The sequence below is a fragment of the Dipodomys ordii genome, unplaced genomic scaffold (assembly GCF_000151885.1).
Source record: "Dipodomys ordii isolate 6190 unplaced genomic scaffold, Dord_2.0 Scaffold8, whole genome shotgun sequence".
Lineage (NCBI taxonomy): Eukaryota > Metazoa > Chordata > Mammalia > Rodentia > Heteromyidae > Dipodomys > Dipodomys ordii.
The window spans coordinates 8,810,495-8,827,489 of record NW_012267224.1 but is presented as its reverse complement, the minus strand read 5'-3'; the positions used below and the strand labels follow the sequence as shown (position 1 = coordinate 8,827,489).

The 16,995-nt window shown below is 39.2% G+C and overlaps 1 protein-coding gene across 1 annotated transcript in view; it reads left to right on the top strand.

The window, feature by feature from the left end:
* Ppargc1a (peroxisome proliferator-activated receptor gamma, coactivator 1 alpha) overlaps positions 1-16,995 on the top strand; it is a 118,340-nt gene that overhangs the window by 86,736 nt on the left and 14,609 nt on the right. The window contains exons 8-10 of the mRNA XM_013008896.1: positions 8,511-9,426; positions 9,952-10,056; positions 10,213-10,333. Of these exons, the coding sequence (XP_012864350.1) occupies positions 8,511-9,426; positions 9,952-10,056; positions 10,213-10,333 (1,142 nt within the window). The remainder of the gene's footprint in view (positions 1-8,510; positions 9,427-9,951; positions 10,057-10,212; positions 10,334-16,995) is intronic.

Below are 16,995 nucleotides of genomic sequence, written 5' to 3'. Positions count from 1 at the left end.
TAATATAATGTTTTCCAAGTTTTTCCATTTCCTAACAAATGGGGCAATGTCATTCTTTCTGATGGAGGCATAGAATTCCATTGTGTATATATACCACAATTTCTTGATCCATTCATCTACTGAGGGGCATCTGGGTTGTCAACATGTTTTTAAATGAAAATGTTCCATAGTGTAGAATGAATTTTTTAAGGGATAATGATATGTCTTAGTGAAGTTAGGAAGAAACTTTGCTTTGCTTTTAGACAAACCCACGTTCAAAATGTGGATCTACCCTCATCTAGAATATGACCCGGATCAATGTCCTCAATATTCATAAAATTCAGGGTCCTGATCCATCAGATGAAGACCATAACATTACCTGCCTCATGGGTCACTATGAGGATTAAATAAGATTAATCACAAATCCTAGCATATTATACAAATATCCAATAAATATTAGCTGCTTCTCCATTAACTAATTCTCAGTTCACTTAATCTGCTGAGTCCAATGGACATTATTTCTTCTTGACTAGTACAATTGTCTCCTCTAATATTTTAATGATCTCTGCTCACCAACATCCTCAATCATGCTACTAGCTTCTTTAGAACCATCATATGTGAATTTCTTTATTCTGTTTTGTGGCACATCCATACCTACGTCTCTAAACACTGAACAGATACTACTCTTAAGGTGTGTGTGTGTGTGTGTGTGACTTAGCCATCAAGACTGAAACAGCTCTTTCATAGTCTCAACATCTATTTCTATTACCAGAAATTCTCATGATTAATCAGGAATATTTGTCACTACATAGTATAACTTCTTTTGGCGCACGTGTGAGTGTGTGTGAGTGTGTGTGTGTGTGTGTGTGTGTGTGTGTGTGTGTGTGTGTACTGGTACTGGGTTTGAACTTGGGGCTTGGACACTCTCCCTAATTTTCTTTTTACCTAAAGCTACTGCTCTATCACTTAAGCCGTAGTCCCATTTCTGCTTTGTTGTGGTGCATTGGAGAGAAGGGTCTCACAGACTTACCTAACTGAACTGGCTTCAAACTGCAGTCTTCATATCTCGCTTATGGATTCATTAGGACTACAGGCATGAACCACCACCACCCACTTCTGCTATGTTTTTGATACCCTGTGTATTTCATCATTGAGAAAAATGTTGTATGTGGACAACAGTTATATGCTGGACTTGGGATTCGAAGTAGATCCAGCTCACTAGAGAGTGTGTCTCTTTCCCAAAATCTTGAATCTTAAAGATTGTAGTTGACATGTGTTATGTTAAGTAGGTTTCATTGCATGTGCCAAGTATCACTGATAGGGGTTGGCTGCCAGGAGCATTGTATTGTAGAAGATTCTAAGGCCAATTCTCTACTCAGTGGGAATGTCCTGATCAATTAGTGATGTCTGCCATAGAGGCACAGTGGGTAGAGAGGATGGAAATGGCATTTCATACTGTTGATTTGTTCATTCTAGTTCTATATGCTTCATCTGTTTTTGGTTGAGGCACTGAAAGTAACCAAGCTGTTACCTAGGTTTTCTGGTGTCTTTTCTTTCTTTTTGTTTTCACTCTCGCAGATTTTAGTGAATTTTTCCAAACATTTAAGAAAAAAAATGTAAAGAGTCAACAAAATTCTAAGACCTCTAGAATAATGTCTGTGCCCCATCTGCGGTGTCTTTGGGAGACAGGAGGGATAAGATAGGAAGTTTGCTTTATTAGGTATTGCCAGCTGGTCTGACTTCTTCGTGATTGTCCTAAACTAGCTCATTTTGGCTGATAAAAAAACAACAACAACTCTTCTCTTTTACAGGTGTAGAAACTAATTTGATTTCAAAATAGCTGTTAGTAAAGCAAGCTGAGAGAAAAGAGAATGCTCTTTTGGCAGAAGGCATTTAAATCTATTGCATATGGAGATTTTCAGGCTGCTACCATCTTTTTTGTGTTGTTTGTTTCTGAAATGGAAATGGCAAGGCAATGTCAGCTGCCCAAGGTGGTGGTTTTAACCAGGAGATATAAAGGAATTTGGTTAGGGACCAAAATGACTTGCACCAAAATTTCATGTTCAAGTATAAACTGTTTTGTTTGTCATTACTAAAAACATTGTACAGACACTGATGCTATTATATAATTAATTAAGAAAATGTAAACAAGATAATCAGCAGTCTAATTACATTAATACTACTGGATCTTGGCAATTTGTTTTCTCTGTTGGTCAGTGTTTTTTGTTGTTTCATTTTTGTTTATGGGCTAGTACTATGGCTTGAACTTAGAGTCTCTCACTTGGATTTTTGATCAAAGGTGGTGCTATACCACTTGAGCCACACCTCTACTTCTGGCTTATTTTACTGGTTAATTGCAGGTGAGAGGCTCATAGACTTTTCTTCCTGGGCTATCTTTGAACCATAGAACTAGCTACTCAGATCTCAACCTGATTAGCTAGGATTAAAGGCATGAGCAACCAGCACCTAGTGTGGTACATTTATTTATTTCATTCTTGAAATCAGACTATACATGCATCCCAAACAAACAAACCAACAAAAATCATGGAACTCATTTACCAATTAATTTCAAACTTTTTAAAATAAGGATTATTATAGTAGCCATTTAGACTTTCCATTTGAAAATTCATTTTATCTGGAATAAATATTGACAGTAGCATGCATTTGGAGAACCTTTTTTATTTCTGTTTCTTTATATGTTATACATCTCGAGCAAATCAAACTACAGCAAAATATGGGCAGTCTTGAGTACTTTAAAAGGAAAAGCACAGTGACAGAAAACTGGAAAGTTATTTTGACAGGTTGTATAATCCATTCCTCTCAAGCAAAAAATCAAAAAAAAGTGGGGGGAGACCCAACAAATTCTTTTTACTACAATGTTTGGCAACTCTCTCTGTTGGGAAGGTCTTCCATATTTCAACCAGAGCTTCCTTTTTCATTGTCAATCCCATTCTTCTTGACCCAGTGTCTATAATGCTTATTTCTTTCTTCCTCAGTTTTCTGAAAGTGGTATTCTCCTGTTTTCTTTAAGACAGGGATAACACAGAAGTTTCCTGCCCTGCACCAGCTTTGGCCTTAATGGTAGATATCTGTAGGAGCCTGGTTTCCTACTTGTCTCCCATGAGCAATTGAGGAATTAGACCCCTTTCTTAAGAATGTTCTAAAGTGTTTTTGTATGGCAAGATGCTATTTTTAAAACATCTTTACGCCACCAGGTGTTGGTGCCTCATGTCTGTAATCCTAGCTATTCAGGATTTGAGGATCATGGTTCAAAGCCAGTCTGGGTAGAAAAGTTCCTATTCTATGCATCTCTCATCTCCAATTAACCAGCAAAAAAGCCAGAACTGCAAAAAAAAAAAAAAAAGCCAAGTTAAGAGTGTGAGGCCTTGAGTCCAAGTCCCAGTACACACACACACACACACACACACACACACACACACACACACACTCCAAATCAGCATAGACACAGTACCTGAGTAGGGAGACGAAAGCCCTCCTATGGTGTGTGAATATATTTCGTGGAGCCAAGAAGAAGGCTGGGAAAGTGGGAACAGGGGCATTAGAGAAGCTTCTATTGGCCAAATCTTGTAAACCACTGGAGTAGCCCAGGAGGACCCACAGAATGTGAGTCTCCTCTGTTTTCTCTCCACACTTACTCCAAGTTCTAGAGGCCTAGAGTTGGTGAGAACAAGTGACACCCTTTCCTTTGCCCAGTTTTCCTCTCTTAGTAATTATTTAAGCAAATTAGAAACTTACCTGCTTTTGTTTGTGTTTTATGCCACATTGGGGCTTAAACTCAGGTTCCGAAGCACTCTCTGGCTTTTCTATTCAAGGTTTGTACTCTATTACTTGAACTGTATCTCCACTTCTGGCTTTAAATTGGCTATATGGTCTCCTCATAGGCTTTTCTGCATGGGCTGGCTTTTAACCTCAATCCTCAGATCTCAGCCTCCTAACTAACTAGGATTACAGGCATGAGGTGCCAGTACCATACATGCTTTTCTTTAAATACCTGGCTTGGCATGCCACCCAAGCACAATCTTACTGTAAAATGAATCCAGAAGTTTGTTATAGAGTTAGCAGTCTGTTCTGTACAATAGTAAAACCTAAGCTACACAAAGGGAGGAAAGTCCTGCTGAAGTTGTTGAATGGATACTGGCGCACAAGAAACAGAGTGGAGGCCTGCTTTCTCATTTATCAGAGTCATTCAATTAAACAAACAAACCCCAAAGAGAAGTCCTCCAAGGAAATCTCGCCCCCCCAGAGCACATAATGAAAAACCAAACCAAACCAAACTTGTCTGACTTTAATATACATGTATATATATATATTAAATAAAAGGACTGTTTAAAAAGATTGTGTGCCACTTCTTCGAGATTTGCCATGCCAAAGTGCATAAGTGTGAGTGATGTAGAGGTACTTGTTTATTATAGAGCACATTTCAATGCAGTAATCATAAATATTGCTAAGGTTGTGCTCTGTTGAAATATGACCTACATACTCTTGATTGTTTGTGTTACGTGATTTGTCTGACACCCATTACATTCTGGGTAATAGCAGCCATTTGTTGCTCTGCACAGCAGGCTCTTTTGACAAAAGAAAATAGGCAGCAATAAAAAAGCTATAGTCTGAATTACATTCTGCACAGAGCTGCACTGCTGAGAGTTGGTGCAAGTGTGTTAACAATGCTCTGAACTGCCTCTTGTCAGCCTTCAGCCTGTAATGGCCATCTGTCCTCACATAAATCTGTCAAAACCTGCTAAGTTCAAGAGAGAGCATGGAATATACCTTGTACTGTCAACACCAAAAATGTACACGTTCCCCAGAAAAATCAACACACAGGAAATAATCCAGAGGTTATAGCAGACATTGACATTGTTGATTTAGTCGTGGGGCATGAAATTGAGAGTCTGGCAATTAGTAGGAAGATGAGTAAAGGTAGCAGCAATAAGGATTTGAGTAGTGACCTTCTTCCTACTGGAGGGAAGGGATTGTGGGTAGAGAAGGCCAGGTTAGAAAAATCTAACCAATGAAATACCAGTTACAGGGGTAGTCTGTCCCATCAACAGTTCTTCAAAGTTTGCTACTATCTTCAAAGGAATTTTTAAAGTGATCCTTGCACTTGTATTTTATTTTGCTTTGCCATGGGTCCCATCTATATATCTGAAACTAGATTGACAATTAGGCACTTGGTTATACAACATCTTGCCATCCCGGAGACTTGTGTCTAAGGCCGAGGTATTTTTCTGATCCAAGATAGGAAAAGTGTGAAAAGTTTAGGGAACTATTGAAATTGTTTTCTGCTACCCCTAAATGTATGAATTTCTCATTCAATAATCAAGTGTTGTTGATTTAGTTGAACAAGTGAGGGCAACAAAACTTTAACCTCCTGGGGTTTTCCTCCATAGGATGCAGTTGGTTGCATCTCAGTGTTTCTAGTTTTTCTGCATACATTGGTCAGAAAAATATAAATATTTCAAATTTGAAAGAATTACCTCTTTATTAAAATGAAGGATGAAGTTCTTGGGAACTGAGTCTTTGAAGTTCCAGAAGTAGATGCCACATAGCAAGTTCACAGTAAATGTCTGCTCAGTAGCCAGAAGTGACTCACACGTGAGCAAGTTAGGAAAATTTGTTGTTGTTCTTTTACCTCAAAGGAAATACAATTAGTATGTCATCACTCCCAGGAGCAACTTGAGAACCAGTTATTTAAGCAATAATGAGCTTAGGTACTAGGACAAAGGTTTCAGATTTTCTAGATGGAAAAGAATTTCTATATTTAAAATCCCTAGATAGCTGAGCTAATTTTAGAACTTGTCTCTCTTTAACAGTGGCCTAATTTGGCATTTCTGAAATTTAGGTTTCTTTTTATACATCTAGAATATCTGTCAAAACACATACATTTGGGAGTAGAAGGTACTGGGTTATGGAGATGTGTAAAACCTGGATTTCCTAGGAAATGAGAAGTACTCTCATTTCTGAGTCATCTAAAAGGAAAATAAAAATAAATGTTCAAATGTTACAATGATCAGGAGGCTGAGAGCTGATGATCACAGTTCAATGCCAGCCTGGGCAGAAAAGTCTGTGAAACTCTTATCTCCAAGTAATCAGCAAAAACTGAAGTAGAGGTGTGGTTCAAGCAGTAGAGTACCAACTTTGAGCACAAAAAGCTCAGATATAGTGCCCAGGTGCTAAGAATAAGTCCCAGAAGCAGCGTGCACGTGCACATGCGCGTGCACGCGCGCGCACACACACACACACACACACACAAATGTTGCAATTAATTAATCCAAGCATTATCTCACAAAGTACTTGCTTGTCTTTGGAGAGACTAGACAATAATTTGAAGTTGAAGATGGTAACAAGAAAATACAGAAATATTTTATAGATGTGTAGTGAGGGATACTGACCATAGATTAATTATTTGGGTATAAATCATTCTAAAATAAAGTGATCATAAACAAATTATGAAGCTGGATTTTTGGAAGTTGAATGTCATTTTCTCTAATTCAGGGTTGTAGCTTTTTGTATATTTGACTGGTATTTACTCAGCCAAGAGAGGTTCATTGTCATTAGTTCTCCTCTGGTTCTTGTGAACAGTGGTTGAGAACTTGCCATTTCTTTCCTGGGCTTTAATACTTTTTAATGTATTGTGTTGGTAAATTGAATGTAGCCTGTGGTATGAATGAGGGCCGTGGAGATGATAAACCAGACAAGAGGGAGCATGTTGTGGGGAAAGAGAGAGAGAGAAACAGAGAGAGAGGAGAAAATGGAATGTAGTAGAAGGTTTTATATGGACTAGAAGACACATTCATCTGTGAAAAGGGAAACGTAAGAGGAATGATGCAGACTTTCATTTGGGAAAAGGACACATGACTTTCTGCGACACAAAAGCACTTGTGAGGCTCTCATATTTGCACTGGTGTGACATCAACTTTTCTGGGCTGGAATTCCAAAGTCCAAACCCTTGACATTGTTATACCTTTCCTTACACAGAGAGAATTAGCTAGGAATGCTAAAAGTTCCCAAATATTGATGTCAGATATTTTATTTTGAGGGGGGAAAATAATTTATTTCTTCCACTTCTTTATTGGAAAATAGAAGAGTAAGGCAGCAGCATCTTTCTGCTTTATATCAAAATTTCATGTGGATTACTGTGACCTACTTGGTTTTATATTTATATATATATTATATATACATATACATACATACAGCAAGGTAGAACTTTTTTCCCTTGAAATGTGCAGTTGCCTTAAGTCTAACCCCAGGCTTGTTAACAGACTTCAAGTTCTTTTTGCTGAGTGGCATTCGCCAATCCTCCATTGCTCCTAAATAGAAAGTGTGTTGTAAACTAAAATGTTCCCTTGTAAGCAAAAAGTCATTTGAACTCCAGCCTGCTCTTCTTCAAAGTTCCCTGGACTCTGGAACCAGCCAGTTCACAGTACTTCTTCAGCATACAGGCATGAGTCATATTTACTCAGGGGTGAAACTTAGAGGCAACTACTTTGCCTCTGACTTCTTGACCATAGTGTCTGGTAGAAGGCTCTGCCCTTTTGAGACACAATGAAATGGGCCACCGCTGAGAAGTGACTCCATTGCTCCTTTTACTTCTTCCTAATTTAATTAGTTGCTGAAGTCTGAATTTGTTTCAGTCTCTCTGTCTCATCATTCTGTGTGACGTGTGCACTATACAAAATGGTCCCCGGCACAGTGGTATTTACACCACCGGGCACTTTGGTTTCTGTCGCAGGACCATATTTTCGACAGAATGTATTAGTTATGCTTACAAGAATGTATTATACCTACATTAGCCATGGTTTACTAAGTTAATGAACTGTGGAGGCAAAGAATCATTACCGTCAAGCCATTTCCCCGAATTCGTCTGTGGTTGTCTCGTCTGTTGGACTGAACGTAACTTCAAACTTGTCTAGGTTAGTCCCATCTCAAGTGATGCTCACTGCCACTCCATTTTTTTTTTAATGCTAAATTCCTTGGCGCCAAGGATAGATTTTTCTGGATTGGGCAAAGACCTTTGAACCAAGACATCCTCTGAAATGTTGTTTGCTGACAAATGCCTGCAAGGCTCTCTCTCTCTCTTCTGATTCCTGTTGATTTTCCATTAGTCAGCCTATGTTGAACCTTTGAGAATGTGAGCCTGGGTAATGCCTGGCACCATCCGGGCAGCGGTGGCACGTTCGTTCGTGTTTTCTGAGAAGCCAGATGTCTTAACATTGATTGGTGTCTTGAGATACAAAATATCACAGCCCTCACTGTGCTGTTTGGCCTTGTCCATCCATCTTTTCTGGGTGACAGAGGCTTAAGAGAAGACATAGTTTTTCAGATCGTGTGAATTTCTTTCTTCTTCTTTAACTGAGTTTTAAACCTGGTCTGAAATCTTGGCAAGTTTAAAAAGAAATGAGTCTTATCATTTAAGAACATTATCTCTCCGTCTCTTTCCTTCATCTCTCTCTATTATTATTTTTCTTTCTTTTTCTGTTTTTGTTTTTGTTTTGTTTTGTGTTTAACCTTAGGCCTAACTCCACCTACCACTCCTCCTCATAAAGCCAACCAAGATAGCCCTTTCAGGGCTTCTCCCAAGCTGAAGTCCTCTTGCAAGACTGCAGTGCCACCACCATCAAAGAAACCCCGGTACAGTGAGTCTTCTGCTACCCAAAACAATCACTCCACCAAGAAAGGGCCGGAGCAATCTGAGCTGTATGCACAGCTCAGTAAGTCCTCTGTGCTCAGCAGTGGACACGAGGAAAGGAAACCCAAACGACCCAGCCTACGGCTGTTTGGTGACCATGACTATTGTCAGTCGATTAATTCCAAAACGGAAATACTCATCAATATATCACAGGAGCTCCAAGACTCCAGACAACTAACCTACAAAGATGCCTCCTCTGACTGGCAGAGGCACATTTGTTCTTCCACGGATTCAGACCAGTGCTACTTGAGAGAGACTTTGGAGGCCAGCAAGCAGGTCTCACCCTGCAGTACCAGAAAACAGCTCCAAGACCAGGAAATTCGGGCCGAGCTGAACAAGCACTTCGGCCATCCCAGTCAAGCTGTTTTCGACGACGAAGCAGACAAGACCAGTGAACTGAGGGACAGTGACTTCAGTAATGAACAATTCTCCAAACTACCTATGTTTATAAATTCAGGACTAGCCATGGACGGCCTGTTTGATGACAGTGAAGATGAAAGTGATAAACTGAGCTACCCGTGGGAGGGCACGCGATCCTACTCGTTGTTCGATGTGTCGCCTTCTTGCTCTTCTTTTAACTCTCCGTGTAGAGATTCAGTATCACCACCCAAATCCTTATTTTCTCAGAGACCCCAAAGGATGCGCTCTCGTTCAAGGTCCTTTTCTCGACACAGATCGTGTTCACGATCACCGTATTCCAGGTCAAGATCAAGGTCCCCAGGCAGTAGATCCTCTTCCAGGTAAACCTTGTCCAAACCCAGCCAATGCCTTCGGTGTTTCCCAGGAAGTCAAAGAACCCTTCTGACCCCACAACCCATTCAGCCCCTTACCCTCAGCATTCCCAGGGTTGCTAGAATTAGTAATGTTTTTATCCACTTCTTCCTTCCTATTTTCTCTTACATCTCTCACTTTGAGCCATAAGAATAGAGACAGCAATTGGTAAAAGACTTGCTCATCAAATATTTCTCATTATTGGGAGAGCTGTCCTGTGCCAGGAAACTTGAAATCCATCCCAGATACAGCTGGCAATGGGCTGGGCCTGGTTGCTCAGGGTTAGTACCATTAAGGGGCCCAGAGAAGGAGGATGTGGCTGCAGGCCCTTAGAGCTGACCAGCTGATCCAAACTGCCATTGCAATGTCTCACTAGTAGGTAGGAAGGAAAAGCCAGTTTATGTAGGACAGTGTTCTGGAGAATGTTCACTAATGCCAATAAACTGGGGGGTGACAGTTGCAAATGTCCCTTTTATTTTCCTCCTCTCTCTCAGGTCCTGCTACTATTATGAGTCAAGCCACTGCAGATACCGCACACACCGAAATTCTCCCTTGTATGTGAGATCACGTTCAAGATCACCCTACAGCCGGAGACCCAGGTAATGAAGCATGTCCTTTAGTTATCACTGCTTTTCTTCTCCCCCTCCTTTCAATGACAAGAGATTATCCAAAGCCTTTCTCCCCTACCCAAATTATGATTCATGTCGTCGTGTCAAGGGAGGCGGTTGGTTTGATGATGAAGTTATGTTTTCCAGGTATGACAGTTACGAGGCGTATCAACATGAACGGCTGAAGAGGGAGGAATATCGCAAAGAACATGAGAAGCGGGAATCAGAAAGGTCCAAACAGAGAGAGAGGCAGAGGCAGAAGGCAATCGTAAGCAGCTTGGAACGAATTTTCTCCCTCCCCCACCCACCTCACTCCCTAATGTGCTTTTTTTTAAAAAAATTATTTTGGGGGTAGATTAGAAAATCAGCTAAAGCTAAGGTTTTGTGAACAGATCAGGGGATGTTTAGTCCCTCTTAACACAGCTAAAGTCCATTCATTTCTCATGATAATAGTTATTTTTAGGTTCATTGTAGTTTCCAAGTTTTTCTTGGGAAAACTAGTTGGAGGAATGGGTTTTTCTTGGTGCTGCCTGTTGCTTCTTTTCTCTGTGAGAGTCAGGAGGAGGTATGGCTGGTTGAGTCCAGCTTTCATCTGGAGGGGGCAGATCTGAAGATCAGGTTGACCATAAAGTAACTGGATTTGTGTTGGATTTAAAGGTGAATGTGGAGGAAAACTTGTTAAGAAAGTGGTCATTTCTTACTTGTAGTGGTCCAACACTTAAGGGAGTAGGGGATTCATACACCTTTCTTATGAATGACTTCTCAGTAAGCCGTTAGGGGTTACATAACCACTTATAATAGGGTGATATGTTCACTTGACATTTATATAAAGCCAAGTCTTCTGTGTGAAGACCCGTGATTCCTTAAACTTGCTTTTTCTCAGAATGTCGATATGCTTTCTCAGCAGTGGCTAATAAGTAGACTTTACCCCAGCTCCCTGCTGCTGTTTATCAACCTAGACCTGGGACAGTAAAAATACTACACTCCAGTTGTCCACATCCAGGACATGCCAAAGACAGACATTCCTAATTGATCTCAGAATTCTTCCTCTGAACTCCCACAGAGCCTTGGGTCTTACCCAATATGGTCCTCCAGGGAAGCCATGGCTAATCAATAAGCTATAACATTGCTTTGGCTTATTGCACCTGCTGCCTGTCTGTGCTATCAGCTCAGGAGGCTTCAAAAAATCACTATTTCACATATCTTTCATTTAAGTTAACGAAAGCTTAGGGAAATGAGTTTTAACTATAAAGTTTGGGTTTCTATGGTACCTTTAAGAAAATCCAGGATTATCAATGCATTTTTAAGAAACCATTATAAAAGAGCTTAGAGTAAAAAATGAAGCATTAACCAACAGTTACCAACTTGGGGGAAAATGCTAAATGAGAGGTTTGTTAATCACAGTCACTTGAGGCAAAGGAAATGAGAAGTAATTGGTCAGGTTAAAGTTCTGGGGCGTTTGCTCCCATTTAATTTGGAATGTACCCACAGCTGAATCAAAGACCTTGTACAAATAACAACTCTTTTCCTAATTTTATTCAACTTTTAAATGGACTACAATATTAACATTTACCAGAGTATAATTAGTTAATACTTACGAAGACTAATGAAAATGAAAATTTCCATTTTTCTAATTTTGCTGTATTTAATTAATGGGCTACTTGATAATACTAATAATGCACATTTATATAATGCCATATAGTTTACAAAGCCTTTTAACATGACACATTAGTGTTAATGATTACATAAGAGAACCATGTTGGGCAAGTATATAGTAAGAAAATAGCATTCACAAATTCATATGAAATTCTTGATGTTTCTCTCAAAAATAGGGCCTAAAGAGAGAGAGACTAATAGTTTCATCGTATATTTTTCTCATTTGAGCAAAAAACAATCTAGTTCTAAGCAAAACAAATTATTATTTTAATTAAAAATATGTAGATAAATGGTATGTGTTTACTTCAGGAAAGGAAAGGGAGGGAGAGATCTCTTTTACTACTTGGGGTATTTCTGAATAGAGTGTTTAATTGGTCTAGATATGTAAAAAGTATTCTTTGGAATACCATTTTCAGCTTGTAAATTGCTACTACCCTGCCTTCCTTTTGTGTGACTCAAATGTTGGCTAGTTTCTTAGTTAATTATTTTTTTTCACTATGAAAATGTTTTAATGGTGTCTGTACAACACAAGATGTCAAGACAGGACAGCAAGAACACAGTGGACAGGACTAGCAGATCTTAGTTAATTCTTTAACTAAGACAATATCAGTTCTCTTTGAAAGAGGATTTGTCATAGTACCAGTGTCAAATTGGCTTATATGAAATCATTATACATTAACTATATACTGATGTGAAGTTTGGCTTGAGGGTTTGTTTTGTCTTTAGTTTTGAAAAAGAGATTTCACAAAGCAAATTAGGACAGAGAAATTCTTTACACAATGACTATAGGTAATAAATGCTAAATACAGATATTGGACTTTTTGTTGAAGCATTTCTCACTTGCGGAGTTATATGCTAACTAAATGAAATTTCATGATTCTGACAATCATTTGCCTGGTGCTTACGATGTAAATTTAAGTAAGACTTGTCTCTGTCTCCAGAGAGGTTCTAGGCAGGTAATGGTGTATAAACAGGTAATGCAGTATGATAAAGCATATGATAGACTTTTGTTAGGCTTTGAACTTAGTGTCTCATGACTCCACTGTTTTTTTTTTCCAAGATTGGCACCCTATACCTCCACTTCTGGCCTTTTGCTGGTTAATTGCAAATAAGAGTCTCATGAACTTTTCTGCTAGGGTTAGCTTTGAACCATGATCTTTGGATATTTTTACAGAATTACTGTCTTTGGTCTTTGTCTTGTGGGCTGCAAAACATTGATTTTGAGTTCCATGGAGATAGTTAAGGAACTGTATAAACTTCTCATAGCCTATGCCTTCTCTAAAAGTCTCAGTCAAGTCCAATTTGAATATATGTCCCGAATCAGAAAGCTAAAGAGTACTACTCACAAGCAATTCCTAACACAGAATCATGGATTGTGGTTGACTCTCACCATCATTTCAGTAGCTGCTTTCACGTGACTCCCCATCTAAACACTTCTCCCCAAACCAAGCCACCTTCTGCCTTTGTCTGTCCCCTGAGCCTGAAATAGTGCAGGGTACATTGGGACCCTGGCAGGCAGCGTTTCATACTTGGTGTCTAAACAGACTGCTTTAATATCTGGTGGAATTTGATACCCACCTCCATTCGCATTCTGTAGTTTCCTGCCAGACCACATGATAATGGGGTGTACATTTAAAGGACAAATGTAGACATTATGATATGGCTTAGTGCTTAGAACCAAACCCAGATGTGTTTGGGCAATGACTATATCATTTCCTTCCTCTTCTCTGTTGGTCAGCACAAAGCCCAGGAGCCAGAAACAGTAAATCATCACCCATGACTAGAGGCTTCTTCCAAAGGAAAACAAAAGTTGTCTGATTTGTCAGTTGCTCACTTTCTTTCTTTCTTTTTCTTTCTTTCTTTCTTTCTTTCTTTCTTTCTTTCTTTCTTTCTTTCTTTCTTTCTTTCTTTCTTTCCTTCCTTCCTTTCCTTCCTTCCTTCCTTCCTTCCTTCCTTCCTTCCTTTCTTTCTTTCTTTCTTCTTTCTTTCTTTCTTCTTTCTTTCCTTCCTTTCTCCCTTTCCTCCTCCCTCCCTCCCTCCCTCCCTCCTTCCTTCCTTCCTTCCTTCCTTCCTTCCTTCCTTCCTTCCTTCCTGCTTCCTTGCTCTCTCTCTTTCTCTTTTGAGAAAATAAATCCATTTCTCATTCAAGCCTTTTCTTGTGCTGCTGGAGTATTTAGTCCTTTAAAGCAGTTATTTCAGATGGTTGAAGAGAGGTTGTGTGATTGACTTTTAAGTTCAGTATTTAGAAATTTTAATTTCATGGCAAGATGAACAAATTCTAGAGATCTGCTGCACAACAGTCTTCCTATGTTTGAGAACATGGGAATGTGTACCTTGATAAATGTTAATATGATAGATTTCACATTGAGTATTCTCTCTCTCTCTCTCCAAAATAAAAAACAAGAAGTGGAGCTCTGGCTCCAAGTGGTAGAGAACCAGCTTTGAGTATAAAATCTCAGGAACAGTGCCCCAGCCCTGAGTTCAAACCCCAGGACTGGCACAAAAATAAAAAGAACATCCTCCTCTAGCAGGCACTTAGGAAATGACGGCTGAATTAGATATGAGTATATTTAATATGAAGAGCAGAGGGAAAAGACTTTCAAAGAAAATTTTGGTCTTTCACCCTATCCATATCTTTCCATGCCCCTCTATATGCTTTTACTTTTAGAAAAACCCTTGTAACAGCATTAACTCATCCTTGGTATTTATAGTATCTTCAAAAGTGTGTGTGTGTGTGTGTGTGTGTGTGTACGGGTACAGGGCGTGTACCCACACCTGCAACATTGCTGGGGATTGAACCTAGGGTCTAATATATGCTAACCAGGTGCTCTACCACTGATCTATACCCCAAGCCTTAACTTGGGAAATTTTGAAAAAAGTCATATTGAACCTATTCTAGAAATGAGATCAAGTATATCATTGGTAAGGTTGGTATATTGTTTTCTTAGAAACTAAGAAAGAACTTGTATATTACTCTGACTTGGGATAATAGATTAAATGTTCTTGAAACCCAAATCTGCATTATACCAGGCTCTTTCTTCTTAATATCTACAATTCTAAGACATTTTAGTGAGATACTCCATAAGATCATCAAACACAGGAGTAGACCTGCCTAGAGTTCAGTGTTACTTCCCCTGCAGCTTTCTGTGATTTCTTAGTCAAGGCTCTCTTATTGAGTATAGTTTATGATTTGGTAAGACCCAACGATAGTTTCCTTTTCCCCAGCTAACTGGGAGCATATAATCTTTTGATAAAGACTTGGTAATACAAAGTCAGTTAATTCAGTCAGGTTTATTTTCCTTTATTTATGTTCTATGTTTTGATATAACGAGGATTTACTGTGGCCATTAATGCGACATAACTCTTCAATTTTATTATCCACCCCATCAGTAACTGAGCTTTTGTGAAAATTGAAGCTAAAAGTTATTTGATAAATGTTCCGTCCTCCTCAATAGTGAAAACTGGTCTGAAAAATCATTTTTCAAGGAGCTTTTCTTCCAAAGGTTTCAAGTTCCTTCAAGCCTTTAAGAAGTTGGAAATGTTATTAAGCATTTTGATTTCTTTTCCTTTCATCTCCTGTTTAGAAATTAATGTCTTGAAAAATTGGCTACAAGTGTTAAGGGTTTTTTTTTAAGAGAGATGAAATCTATTCATCTGTCTAATATGTTAAAAAGAACTGTTTCTTTGCCAGACATCATGGGTAATCTTGGAAAGTTTTGTCTTTGCTTCTAGACCCTCAGATATTTTCTATTTTCATTTTTAGCGTTTGGAAAACAAAGCACTTCAATGGTTTTCTCCATTGAGAATTTCCCATGTGTTCAATCCTCACCCTTTGTAAGGGAGCAGGACATGACCCATTGCTGTATTTCATAAAAGGAGATGGTAGAATAAAAAGTAATTTAAGCAATTATGGAACAGGCTTTTGATTCCCCATTTCTTCCTCCTAGGTTACATCTTCTTTTTAGTAAAGAACATATCAGTATCCATTATCAAAGGTCTTGTGGTTTATCTCCTTTTTGTGGGATTATTGTTGCACTCAACATGGTACAAAGAGGCAATTCAGAAACTGTCCCGATATGTCTGCATATGGGTGTACATATGGTTGATTTTAGCTTTAACTTCAAATTTCCTTGAATACATAGGCTGTGTGTATTCCCATAATGGCAGCTGAGCAATTTCTTTTCTACAGCTCAATTTCTTTTCTTCTCGTCTACGATTCCCTCTCCTTTCACTCTATACAGTAGTAACTTTCCTAAAAGGCTCATTTAAAAAATAAAGCCAGAACACCCGTGCAAGCAGGCGCCAGGAAGTTTAAGTTTAGATAACAGTGCCATCACATTTGGCAGTTGGGCCAAAGCTGGGTGCGTAAATAGAATGGAATGCGGTGTTATGATTCCCTTGCTAACGTGTGCAGAGCTGCTCCAGCCGGAGCCTCACCCATCCATTTCTATCTCCTGCCTGGCAGGCCGCACAGGGTTCTGAAACATCCCAGGTACAGCCTTTGATTGACACACACAATCTACATGTAAGTCCCATTGGTCACCTGGTCTGTCTGCTGTGTTCCTCTGGTCAGTTTGTAATCTGAGGAGTTTGTGTTTTATCAGCTTTTCCAGTGGTGTCCACCTCTGATTTCCAGAGGTAATTTTTATGAGTGAAGACATGCAAACATGTAACTCCTCTATACTTCTATTTGGGCCTCAAATTCACCTTTCCTAGGACAAACAAACTTTCATTTGCCTTTGTGTTGGAGCATCTCAAAGAGTTAGGCATCTTTGATGCAATGAAGGTTGAAAGGATAGTGTTTTGAAAATGAAGTAATTAGTGATTGATGAGTTTTACTACAAATATCCATTGGGTTTATATTATGTTTCAACTGCACTTCAAATAAAGGAGTGAAAAGAAAGATGGAGTTATGGTTGCTACTTTTATGAAGCTCTCCTTGGCTCAAGGAGGCCAACATTGAACAACAATGTCCCTCAGCTCTTCAGCTCAAGGCTAACACTCTACCACTTGAGCCACAGTGCCACTTCTGGCCTTTTCTGCTTATGTGGTGCTGAGGAATTGAAGCCAGGGCCTCATGCATACAAGGCAAGCACTCTACCACTGAGCCCCTCCCAGCTCTGCTGTCTTTTTTTTTTCTTTTTCCTTTTGTTGTATTTTCTTTTTTAGTCCCGGACATTGCACTTGCTGGGCAAGTGCTTTGCCACTACACTACATCCCAACCCTATTTTTTTTTTATTTTATTTGTGAACATACTGTACAGAGGGGTTAAAA